The 12,389-nt window shown below is 40.1% G+C and overlaps 1 protein-coding gene across 3 annotated transcripts in view; it reads left to right on the forward strand.

Moving 5' to 3' along the window:
- esyt2a (extended synaptotagmin-like protein 2a) overlaps nt 1-12,226 on the forward strand; it is a 42,117-nt gene extending 29,891 nt beyond the window's left edge. The window contains exons 11-24 of one of the 3 annotated variants that reach the window (XM_051069792.1): nt 87-169; nt 1,139-1,187; nt 1,926-2,015; nt 2,112-2,207; nt 3,524-3,625; nt 6,995-7,069; nt 7,192-7,278; nt 7,379-7,528; nt 7,861-8,300; nt 8,482-8,580; nt 8,672-8,803; nt 8,907-9,012; nt 9,244-9,293; nt 9,542-12,226. In XM_051069792.1, the coding sequence (XP_050925749.1) occupies nt 87-169; nt 1,139-1,187; nt 1,926-2,015; nt 2,112-2,207; nt 3,524-3,625; nt 6,995-7,069; nt 7,192-7,278; nt 7,379-7,528; nt 7,861-8,300; nt 8,482-8,580; nt 8,672-8,803; nt 8,907-9,012; nt 9,244-9,293; nt 9,542-9,587 (1,605 nt within the window). In that variant the 3' untranslated portion in view covers nt 9,588-12,226. Of the gene's footprint in view, nt 1-86; nt 170-1,138; nt 1,188-1,925; nt 2,016-2,111; nt 2,208-3,523; nt 3,626-6,030; nt 6,094-6,994; nt 7,070-7,191; nt 7,279-7,378; nt 7,529-7,860; nt 8,301-8,481; nt 8,581-8,671; nt 8,804-8,906; nt 9,013-9,243; nt 9,294-9,541 lie in introns of all 3 variants that reach the window. The other 2 variants (XM_018672681.2, XM_018672682.2) reach the window with 2 other exon arrangements.
- The last annotated feature ends 163 nt before the right edge of the window (nt 12,227-12,389 follow it).

Genomic DNA, 12,389 nt, shown 5'->3' on the forward strand with positions numbered 1-12,389 from the left:
AATATTTTATGGTCACCAATTCTCCAAACTCCTATTCAGTGTGTTCCTGTCAGGTGTTCATCAGTGTTTATTTGTCCTTGTTTCAGGCCTTGGTGTACGATCACTCAGGACAGAACCTGTCGGTTGAGCTGTTTGATGAAGATACCGATAAAGACGACTTTCTGGGAAGGTACTGTCCAAAACGTATCTTTGTTTGTTTGTTTCTTGTCATTCCCCTCAGCTGCCCACTGTAGGTTTGCCAGCTACTCCCCTTTCTGAATGTCTGCCATACTCAGAGGACACAAACACTCCTGTCTCTTATGATTTATAATTTCTAAACACTTCTTATTTCCCCTGATGTTTAAAGACCAGAAGCTGTTGTGGATTTTTTATCTCCACTGCTGATGATCTAAAACACTTGGTTGAATAAATGATTAGTTGTCAACATTCACCAAAACTGCATATTATCCTTTTGTTGTAGCTCCGTCCATGTGTTTAAATAAGTTGTCAATTGAATATCATTGACTTTGAACTGTTGGCCGGACAAAATCAGACATTTAAAGATCAAATCTTGGGCTCTTTGAACTTTTAATTCTCAGTTTGTGACATTTTACACACTAAAGATGAAGAGATTACTGGGAAAAACATCAGTCTACTTTATACTGGAAAATAATTAGTTGCAGCTTGACCTATTATATGCAGTAAAACAACATTATTCAGCTTCACTTTGTTGTTGTTGACGGTCCAAACAAGAACTGACACGATGTGCATACTGTAATTTATGCTGCATTATGGATAGTTGCACATAAGCGCCTCATGTATTCTATGTACAGTGATTTTCATATCTTAAACAAATCATATGAGAGGATTTGTCATGAAGAGTTTCCACTGTACGTAATAGGATTTCACACTCGATTTATCCGATAGCAGAGCTTCATCAAAGGACAGGGTCCCTGAAAACGATCTACGCTCCCACACTGAACTCACAGTGGTGTTTAATGAGTGCAGCGCTGCGTATCTGACTTTGATTTCCCACAAGAGCCCATTAACTCGGCGCCGCGTGAGAGACGGTCTGTCGTGACGCTGCAGCCAAAACGCAGCGTGATGAGTCGGCCTCGTTCTCATGCCTTCAGTTTAAAGTTTTCTGTTTGTTTTTCAGTCTGGCGATCGACCTGGCCGAGCTCCAGAAGGAACAGAGGGTCGATGAGGTAATCTGAATCTTCTCCTCAATGAGCTGCTCTCACTGCGTTAGACTCAAATATTACATTAAAGCAGTCATCTGTAACTTTTTTTCACTTTTACTCACAAGAGGTTCACTGTCTCTCAAAGCATGTGGGTGCATGAAAGCATAACGTTCAAATTTTCATAGGTGGAAATTGGATTTTCTTCTCTTTCTCATAAGAACCAGTAACCAGCACAGAGCAAATTTGATCAGACAAATAGAAATCCATCAAGCCACTGCATTATTACTTAAAATATATAGAAAATAAATAATTTAGCATCAAGCCGTTGAGCATTAAATACTTAAAAATAAGACATTAGAAGAAATGAAGTACAAAAAACATCTTAAAAGAAGAAGCGAATGAATAAAAATGTGTTAAAAAGGGCATACCTCAGCCAACTTAAATCCTTAAATAACTGAGAAATGCATCACTAAGACTTATTACTGATGTTGATGTTTCTACGGTAGCCCAGCGTGGACAAACCAAACCAAACAGTGGCCTTTCGTGCTATTCAGTTGGTTGCAATCTGCGTTTTCACCACTAGATGTCACTAAATCTTACACACTGGTCCTTTAAATAAGCAAAAATAATCTGAAGTTATGAGAAAAGCTTTATTGTGTTTAAGACAGACTACTTACTGCATCACTTCTAGATGTTTTCCTCTGGGAATTACTGTCTCATATTAAAAAACTGACGTTAACAATGAACATTTTTTGTCTTCAGTGGTTTGTGTTGGACGACGTGGCCACGGGGAAGCTGCACCTAAGACTGGAGTGGTTATCTCTGCTGCCCACACCTGAGAAGCTGGACCAGGTACAAGCTCCACGTACACTTCTATCTCCGTGTGGTTGACCTCTGACCCCTGGCAGCTACTCACCAGTTATGACATGTCTTTGTTTCCCCTTAAAGGCACTGATGAGCATCAAAGCTGATCGAGGTCAAGCCAACGACGGCCTGTCGTCCGCGCTGCTCGTCGTCTTCCTGGATTCAGCCAGAAACCTGCCGGTGAGTCAGTCTGGAGTTATTTACAGATTCCTCTCACAAGTCAACAGATAAAATAACAAACACTCGTTTTGCTCTGTGATTTACTCTGTAGACACGTCCTTACCGAAAGCTGTTTGCCATTAAAACTCTGTGTTGTTTATGAGCTGCCCTGTTGATCACTAATCAGACGCTGCAGGGATTCAGATAGTCTTAATGAACAGGATGGTGATGGTGCTCTGCAGGAAACAAAAGACGAGAATCAGTTTCATGGAAATGTCAGAGAAAAGGAATAAACATGGTTGTGTTTTTCCCTCAGGCTGTAAAATATATGGCTTTGTTGTTTTTGTAGCTATTAAGTTAATACTTTCATAACCAGTGGGCGATTTCTTATTTTGTTGTTGTTGTTTGGTTTTTAGTGATTTTACCCAATTTATTGATCTGATTGATTCTCCCATGCTTTCATTATTCAGGGAAGATTAAAACAAACAGCAGTAGTCTCGCTTTGCTTTCTGAACTTCTTTTCTGCTATTCATTCATTCATTCATTCATTCCATCTCATCTTAAAGGTGCAATATTTGTGACTGTGTTTTTGCAGGTGGTTGTTTTCGTGCTCTTCCAGTCTCTAGTATTGCACCTTTAGCTTTTAAAATTTCTATTTCACTGTATTAAAACTCTGTTGATGAAGAGTCAGGCAGTGATTTACTGTTTCTACTGTTAAAATGAGTTAATATGTATAATTAAAACCTCAGTGTGTAGCAATAGAGTCAGTAAATCAGTTTCACAGGTGCAATAAAAGACCAGTAAGTTGATATTAATACTCATTTTCTAGTGAAGTATGAATATTGTATTAAAAAGTGACACCTTGATGCAATTACCATAAACAAGTGAGACCTTTTTAAAATCCTTTCCACATTGTATACTTCAGTTATACTTTAATCTGCCAAGGTGCTGGCTCAGCTGGCTTTTAAAGGGAACGTGTTACAGCCAAAACACACCCATGATTAATGAAGAGACTTAAAGTACAAGCCTTTTGAACCATGCACCTGGTGTTGTGACATTTTTTTTCTGCCCTTAAACTAGAAAAGTGGATTTGGACTCAACCTTAATGCACCTGCTCCATGATCTGAGACTGTACATATATCAGATTATACAGAAGTGGTCTCATTTGTTTGTGGTATCTGAAGTCTTTAGTGTTACTGAGACAGACTCAGCACCTCTAAGTTAAAACAGTGTCTTGTCTCGTGCAGGTCTAGAGGTTAAATCTCTGTAGTGCAGGCCTCACCTTCCTCCTTTCAGCCTCCTCTTCTCTGCTTCTTCTCTTCCTCCCCTCTCTGAAGAGCGTCTTCGAGGGGAACTTGGGCTCTGGCTACTTAAAAGAGAGGCGGGCGGCGGGCCTCGTGTTTTGCGAGAACACCGCCTCTCTCTATAGGACCTTATTTGTGAGTCTTCTGGCTGTTTTCTGCATCCTAGAGTAGTTCTGGAGAATGTCAAGGTGTGATTCCCCCTGCTAGAGACGTCGTGTTTTATTTTGTTAATTCTGCTTGTGTTTGGTTTTTTATCAAAGGTTTTTTAATGTTTGCCTGATGAGCATGAATCCCTAATAGTGCACGGGTTGAATTTTCTAATATCATTATATGTTATGAATGTTATTTGTTGGAGTTTGACAAATCTGAGGAACATGACAGAAAAAAAATGTGTCCAGAAAATCAGCAAACAGCATTTAGGGTTTATGTTTTAGGACTATCAAAAGCATCCTTCCTCCTCTATTATATTCCCTCTTGATACTCACAGGATTAGTTGACACGTCACATGTTGTTTCCACTAATCTAACTTCACCAGATTTATTATTTTCTGGAAAGCGGAGACAGCGGCAGTGTGTCCAATAAAATGAACCTCGCCCAGTGCTCATTCTCTGTATCGATGGCACTCATTTTCTCCCGAGAAAGAAATGATGTTGATGTTTTTCTGCCTCACTGCCAAACAGATTACATTTTAGTGGAGCACTGGAGGCTTTAAAAGATTAAAAGAGTCAATACTTCTTAATGTATGTTATTAAAAAGGTATTATGTCTCAGTCTGTGTACTCAGAAAGTACCAGAAAAGTATTTGTACTCTTTTAAATTATTGTTAATTCTGTCAGCTTTTGTCGTCTATTTTAAGCATTAGTCTTGAGATCAAAAGTCAACTTCATCCTGCGTGTTTTTAGACTCTGATTAGTTGACAAAACTAAACTTTATCAGTTTCCAAATCACTGCGACATCTACTATTTTTTGGAGGGAGGAACGTCTTTTGATATTTCTCTAGATTTTTAGAGCAGGGAGGCTGAATTCTCTGTGGATTGCTTCCCTCCATCCTCCATGTTTAAACCCGCTTCATGTGAACCGGTTTTCCCCATCAGTCTCCTCTTTGACTGCTCACCCCAACTCTGCCACCAGGGGGCAGCACATGGTTCCTGCTCCATGAATACTGGCTACTTAAATAAGTAGTTGTATTTGTTTGCCACTAGGGGGCAGTGATGAGTTAAAGCTTCGTTTTTGTCAACATTCTTAAAAAATATGATTTCTGATCCCATCACTGATCTAACATGATCAGGACGGAGTCTTCAGACCTTTTAATCCATGTTAGATCAAAGATGACCTCAGGAACATTGAAAGAATCATTGATATTCTACGGTTGTTATACATCATACGTCATTTTTCCTGCATTTTTCCTCACTGAGGTCTCGCTTGTCTTTTCAGTCGAGACTTTTGTGATCACATCATGCTGGGATGCATTGACTTAGCATGTAATCCTGCCTTTCTCATGTGTCCTGGTTTGATTGGATGATGAAAATGAAAACAGGTGTGACATAAGAAGGTTACAGCAAATATTTCCTTTCCATTGCAGAAACTTCCTAACTTTTCCACTGTATTTTACAAAGCAGGGCATTTCTGATATACCCAAATATAGGACGACTGTGATTATAAGACAACCCCCAATATTTGCTCTTGAGAAGAAGAATTTTTGAGGATAAGAAACTCCTTTACACTCGTCCTGTTGGTAAAGAAGAGTGGTGTTGAATTTTAGTTCTAACTCATCTCCAAAGCAGATGAGGAACAGCAGAAACAAAAGTAGAACCCATGACAACAGCCCCACAGTACATAAAGTTCCTGCAGTGGAAAAGGAAGAAAAACCTGGTGCTGTACTCTGTTTTACTGCCAGTTCATTACGTTGTGAACAAAATGTCTTAATTTACACTGATGTTCTTGTTAACTGGAACACTCTGTGAGTTGTACACGTCCTTCTGCTGCAAATCAATGGATTTCATACCAATATGAAAACATATAAATGTTCCCCAATTATCACCACAACATAAAACCATCTCAGCTTCTTTGTGATCAGAATGATTCCTTCCCTTTGATCTCTGTTTACCTCTCCTCTCCATTTTAATCCATCTAATCTAATGTGGTATTTTGACTAGAGTCCAACCAATATTCTTGTGGCTAACGCCGGTTTGTGGATGTATTGGCACAAATACTGGCAAAGAAATTAGATATTGCTGCAGATTTTCAACCAAAGTTTTATTACTTATTTGAAACGCAGTCCTCATAAATCCATTATTGGTTGGATTCTAGTTTTGACCTCATGTCCAGGTTTAATTGGGGACTGACATTAACCATGTAATCATTCATGTTGTCTCTCTGTCTGTCTGACGTTTGGCGATGATGGTGGTGCTGGTGTGTCCTCCTCCTCCTCCTCATCCGCCCTGCATGCTCCTCTTTTCCCTAATAACCTGGTGTATGTGTGTGTGTGTTTGTTTGTGTTTGTTTGCTCTCTCCTGCCTTGTACCTGGGGGAAAATCAAAGCGCAATCCGTTAGAGTTCAACCAAGCGGGGCTGAGGAAGGCCTCGGTCAGTAAGGCCATCAAGGTAACGACACGGTAACGAAGCACACCCATATCGCTCAGACACCGAGGAGCAATGCAGAGGAAACACAGGCTCATATACTCACACGTTCAACTCATGTTTGAACTGTACGGCCAAAAGTATATGGACAGTGAACAGTACCCCCACATGTGATGTTCACGCTGGCTGCTTTTTGATGTTCCCTACAGATCACTACATTTCCGTCAGCTGTACATTTTGACACGACTATGAACAAATTTAGAAGGACGTTTAGAGACCTGGGAACACTGTAGTACAAAAAAAAGTATCATAAAGGCGTGAACATACTCTCCAAGCTAAAGCTCACTTGTTGCTGCAGTTGAACTGTACTTACTCCACTAATCCGTGTCTAACAATGTCTAAAACCGTGTCTAACAATGCGTGTTGTAAATAACAGCGTTGCTGTCTGAAGCACATTCACACTGAACCTGTTGATTCTGAAACTTTTAATTGATCTTTTCTTTCATCCTGATCTGGTTTGGGGTCTTTTTTTAAATTTTTACCTGATGTACTTTCCCTCTTAATTCCTTCCCATTCAAAGTGACACATTTTACCATCACGTGCTGAAATGTGATAGGTTGTACTGAGTCTGTTTCATGTTATAGGATTTTTCAGTATTTTTGAACCTGGGCCTATTTAACAGTGTATATAAGACTTTTTAGAAGTTTTTAAATGAACAGTATGTTTTACTGAATTTTAATGAACAGCTTTTATGGCAAGACTTTCTTGCTATTGGACTCTAAAAAACATTTTCATTTTTTTTAACAAAATACTTTTTCGTACATGAAGTTTAAATAAAAATTGGGATATATAATAAATGCTAACATAGGCAGCTGGTAGCCATCACTCTTTCTTGTTTGTAAAACCTATTTTTCTCCTTCTGTAGTCCGGTAAAAAAGTGACTAGTGATCCCAGTCCGTTTGTCCAGTTCACAATGGGGCACAAATCCTTTGAGAGCAAGGTGAGACTAAAGCCTGATCCACATTTACACTCATCATGTTTCATTAATTAAGTATAATGCATATGAATCTTCTTAAAGGCCACGTTTCATGCTAAAACTCTCTCTGTTGTGTTCTTCTCCAGACCAGATATAAGACTAATGAACCAGTGTGGGAGGAAGCCTTCACCTTCCTCATCCACAACCCCAAAAGTCAAGAGTTGGAGGTTGAGGTATGGAAGCTTCTTTAGCAACAAAATAATCAGAGAGCGAGATTTGAGTTGTGACCGACATTACCCTGTCAGCTAACCTTTTCCCACCCTGTGTCTACAGGTGAAGGATGAGAAACACGAGTGTTCGTTGGGGACGTTAACGCTGCCTCTGAGTCGCCTGCTGGAGGCAGCAGACATGACGCTGACCCAGCGCTTCCCCCTGAAGAACTCCGGACCGAGCTGCACCCTCAAGATGAAGATGGCTCTGCGGGTAGGAAGACAACCTGCAGACTGACCCGAAGAAAAAATATTAGTCCTTTGCTCCTGTCCATTTGTTTTCTCTCACTGGAGATTTTTGATCAGTGTGCAGAAGTAGTCTAAACTCTTCTTTGCCCTCCCACTAAAAAGCTATTATGAGCTTCTTGGGCCTGTGGTTTAGTTGACTGGAAGGCCAGGCTCTCATAGAGATAGTAAAGTCCTCTTATTAGCTTTTTACTGGGCTTTCAACCCCATCGTACAGTCTTCATCAGCTGGTAGAGTTTGCATAGAGATAACTTGGTGAATTTTTGAACCTTGACCTCTGAACCTTTTGTCTAATTTCAGGTGTTGTGTCTGGATAAGGACTCTTCTTCATCCTCAAACTCCACGCCGTCCTCGGTGCAGGTCCGCAGGTCCGACCCCTCCAACCAGACCCCGAGGCCCTCCGTCTCCTCAGAGTCCCCGAAGGTTCCCTCCTCCACCTCCGACATCCCCCGCTCCTCGGTATCGGCCCAGGACGTGCTGAACCAGCGGAGGGACGCAGAGGAGCCCGTCAGGTCTCCTGGAAGCACAGACTTGGGGCAGAGTGGAGGAGGAGGAGGAGGAGGAGGAGGAGGCGGTGGTCAGAGCCTGGCGGAGACCGGGAGGAGCACCTCTAACCTGGCCATCTCAGGCTCCCAGCAGTACCTGGCAGGAGGCAAGGAGCCGACGCCCAGCATCGCATCAGACATCTCCAACCCCTACGCCACTCAGGAGCTGCAGCAGAGGCTCCAGCAGCTGCAAAAGTATCAATCAATCAATCAATCAATTTATCTCTCCATCCAGTGATGTTTTTGAATGTTTTTAGGAGATGGCTCTAATCAAGAGTCATGCTACACGCTTGACTCTGCAATAAACATAGAGGCTTGAAAATAAGTGCTGGCTTTGATGGGTTGACCCGTCATCTCTCCCTCTCTGACTCTGTAGTGGTTCGGGCCCCAGTTATTTCCCTCTGGGTGAGATCCAGCTGACGGTCAGACACAGCTCGCAGAGGAACAAACTCATCGTAGTCGTTCACAGCTGCAGGTACGAGCGAAGACGAATGAAAGGGTTTATTCCAAAAAGGCACTTTAACGTATGTGTATGTGGTTAATATTCTTCTTCTTTGCCTCCACAGAAACCTGATATCGTTCACTGATCAGGGGTCAGATCCTTACGTGCGCCTCTACCTGCTTCCTGACAAACGGAGGTCGGGCAGGAGGAAAACTCACACCTTCAAGAAAACCCTCAACCCTGTTTTTGATCAGACGTGAGCTGAGCTGTGCTGTTCTTAGATGAGTTCACTGTTAAACTCTGTTTCAGCTGATGGTTAACCTCAGGAAAACATCGCCGTCCTCTCTCTGTCTGCTCAGGTTTGAGTTCAGTGTTTCCCTCGTGGAGCTGCACAGACGGACTCTGGATGTCGCTGTGAAGAACGGCGGAGGTCTGCTCTCCAAACACAAAGGCCTTCTGGGAAAGGTACAGACCTTCATCTCTTCTTTTCTTTATCTCTTTCCCCTGTCCACATCTTAAACACTGCAAAAAATGTAGTTAGTGAAGTGAAGTCCCTGGCAGGCAACCCTGCTGAAAACTGAGGAAAGGGTGTTTCATCCAGAATGAATTTCCCTTGACTTTCTGATCTGATGTATTTAGACACTAGTACAGTTTGGTTTCTTTGGCTCTGACAAGTCTTTTGTTGTTTTCCATCAGGTCCTGGTGGATTTGACTCATGAGGAAATCACCAAGGGTTGGACACAGTGGTCAGTGAACTTTTAAAGTGCATTTAAAACCAGACAAAACAAACAAATCACACTTTTATCATTTGATATGAAACTAATTTAACATAGAAAATGCTTGTTAGAGAGAAGTTTGGCTGCAGGTGGAAGTGTAAATATTTCACTGAAGTGAAGAAGAACTGAGAAAAGGCTGTTTCCTGTACAGTTTTGTGAAGTTGGGAGAGTTATTTCCTTCTTTTTATCTCCTGCATTCGTCCCTGTTTGTCCTGCAGGTATGAGCTGAGTGAAGACGGCCTGGCGAAGCATCACCAGCTATAGACGGCAACAACTTCATCACTATCATTACCATCATCATATCGCCACACTTCCACATTATACACTTCCACTTAACTCTACAGGACGACATGGTTTTTATTTGTTGTTATTTTCATCACTTGTAACTTGTTAAAAAAAGGAAACAGAAGCAGCTTCTGACTTTCATTTAATCACATCAGTCGCAAGGCAAACCTCCCCTTTAAGAAGTGAGTGAGAGTGATTGACTAAAGGGAGCATATACAACATGTAGAAAACATATATATATGACATAATATACTGCTATGGAAGTCTGTATTCCATGTTTATAGAAGAAACTATAATGGCCTATTTTTTTTTTTGCTGTTGCAGCATTTTCCTGCCTGGAGTTTCTGTAAAGAATGATGATGTACAAGTTTGTAAATAATGTACAATGATGCTGGACAAGACAGACGGTGTATTCCAGAGATAAGAGAGAGGTGTGTGTGGTCTCTTACTTGGCCAAATGATTGTCTGTAATTTTATCTTATTTGATTGTTTTTTTTAAAGGAAAATGTCGTGGACAGAGTTTGTGGAGCAGATCAGATCAGAGCAGGCGCAGGGAAAGATGTCACCAAAGAGACGAGAAATCTTTTTATTTTATTTTATTTTTTCTACACTGGCTTTATTCCACTTTAATAGTGTCTGTATTTACCACAGGGTAACAACTGTAAGTGCAGAAATATTGTGCCAAAATGTGATGCGAGCACCAAGTTAGTTAACGCAGTCTTTTCCACCTGCTGTTACACTGAGATAAGGCCATTGTAGAAGGTTACCTAGTCGGTTTTTAAACTGAATATTTGCACATTGTGTTTTTTAAAATCTGGTTGGGGATCATTTGTACTCTTTGTTACAGTTTAAGCATTACCTGAATTTATTTAGATTTCTTAGATTTAGATTTAAATTTCTTGCCAAATTTTTAAAAATTCTCCAAGTTAAAAACTGAAAAATGTAAGTGTCCAGTTTTGAAACAAAAGCCACCTAACTCATTCATTAATCTGTTATATCTTGAATAGTGTGTAACGACAAGTGTCAGGAAGTGGTCATCTCGCAGTGTTACTGTATGTGCTGGACTATTTCTTGTTGATGACTAGGAAGTCTCTGCACCCGCCCTGTTAAACCACCTGTTAGTTTTACACTTAAACAAATGAGATATAACATGTTAATCAGTGAGCTTTAGAGGTGCTGTTTCTGTTCCTAATGCTAAGATAAGCTAACCCTCTCCTGGCTTTAACAGACAGAGTGTTATTGCTCTTCTCATCCAAATATTGGTGACAGGCTGTTATTTCAAACATGTTTTCCCACAGTACTGATTCAGTATAATGATACAGTCATGTCATACTCAGCTCTCTGTTGCTCTGAGGTTCAGAAATTCAGCTTTTATCAATAATTTATTCAAAGCATTCCAACTTTTTCTTTTTTAAAAATTAATATCAAGCCACCATCAAGAAAACACTTCCTGCCAGTTTTTTTTTTTTTTTTTAACATTATAAGTCTACCAGTTTCTGCTTTTAGCAGCTTTTTAATGTGAAAAATCAGCAGTGGAAAAACTGAAAAAAGAAACAAAGCAGCAGAGTGGCACTACTGTCCAACAGACGTTTTTTTTTTTGATGATTTATATGATAATTAACAGTTTGCACATCTGCACAAACACCTTAAAGCAACACAAAGACTGCACCAATCACCAGATTCCTACAAACAAATTGATCAAAATATTCAATATCTACAATATTTGGCAACTTTTTAACTGAAAGTTGAACTTTTTTTAATGCTGACAGCAGGGTTTGTCGCTGTTTAGCGAGGTCATGATCATATTTCGTTTATGCATCAACTTTAGTCTTAACTTGTCATTTTCAACACTCTGTCAACTTTGTGTTGTTTGTTGCAGTTACAGAGAAAATATGAGTAAATCTGAAGCAAGTCCACAGATCAGTGTTGAAAATGACATTTGCATTTTTATTGTTGTTCTGTTGTTGTGTACATACACTTATTTTCTCACTCATTTTATTAAACATTTGACTTTACAGCGCTCACTCAGAAGGGATTTATATCAGTAACAAACACAAAATCCACAGTTATTAGTATCAAACACTTAAATAAAGGCATTTAGTATCTTTGTGGCCATACACAGCCAAAGAGCAGCGATTTTGTGTTGGTAGAGGTGGGTAGTTTGACCTTTGACCTCCAAAACACAAAATATAGACCTTTGTCTTGTTTGAGTTCACATCAAGCATCAAGAAAGTATTTTACATATATGTATGTCAACCGTGCCGTTCTGCATTTTATGTATTTTTAATGTTTGTTTTTTTTCTATTTGTGTTTTTCAGCCCTCTTTGTCTAGGTCTGTGTTTTATTTTGTAAGTAATAAAAAATTCATCTGTAAGCCATTGGATTTGAAAGCTATGCCTCTGGGCTGGAGTGTGTCCTCTGAAAGGCGGTTTGTCTCCTCCGTCTTCTTAATTTATCTTGTGCCTTAAAAAATTCATATGGCCCAGAGATATTTACATGTAAAGAATAGAACCAACAAAATGCTACAATGTTTCCCATGTTTCAGAATGTCTCCTAAATGTCTTTTAACAATGAATAAAGAGCTTTAGCTGGCTATAGCAGCATGAAGCTGTGCAGCACTGTGGTTTCTGACTGTTCTTTTTATATGTATATTTATTCATGCTTTAAGGTAAGTTGATCGTGTAATTATTCCACAGATGCTGCAGTTCCTTTACTGGCCACTAGATGCTGCTCCAACAAAACTCAGACTGCACTGAGGTAAAAACGGAAGCTCCCATTATC

The sequence above is a fragment of the Lates calcarifer genome, linkage group LG4, assembly GCF_001640805.2.
Source record: "Lates calcarifer isolate ASB-BC8 linkage group LG4, TLL_Latcal_v3, whole genome shotgun sequence".
Lineage (NCBI taxonomy): Eukaryota > Metazoa > Chordata > Actinopteri > Centropomidae > Lates > Lates calcarifer.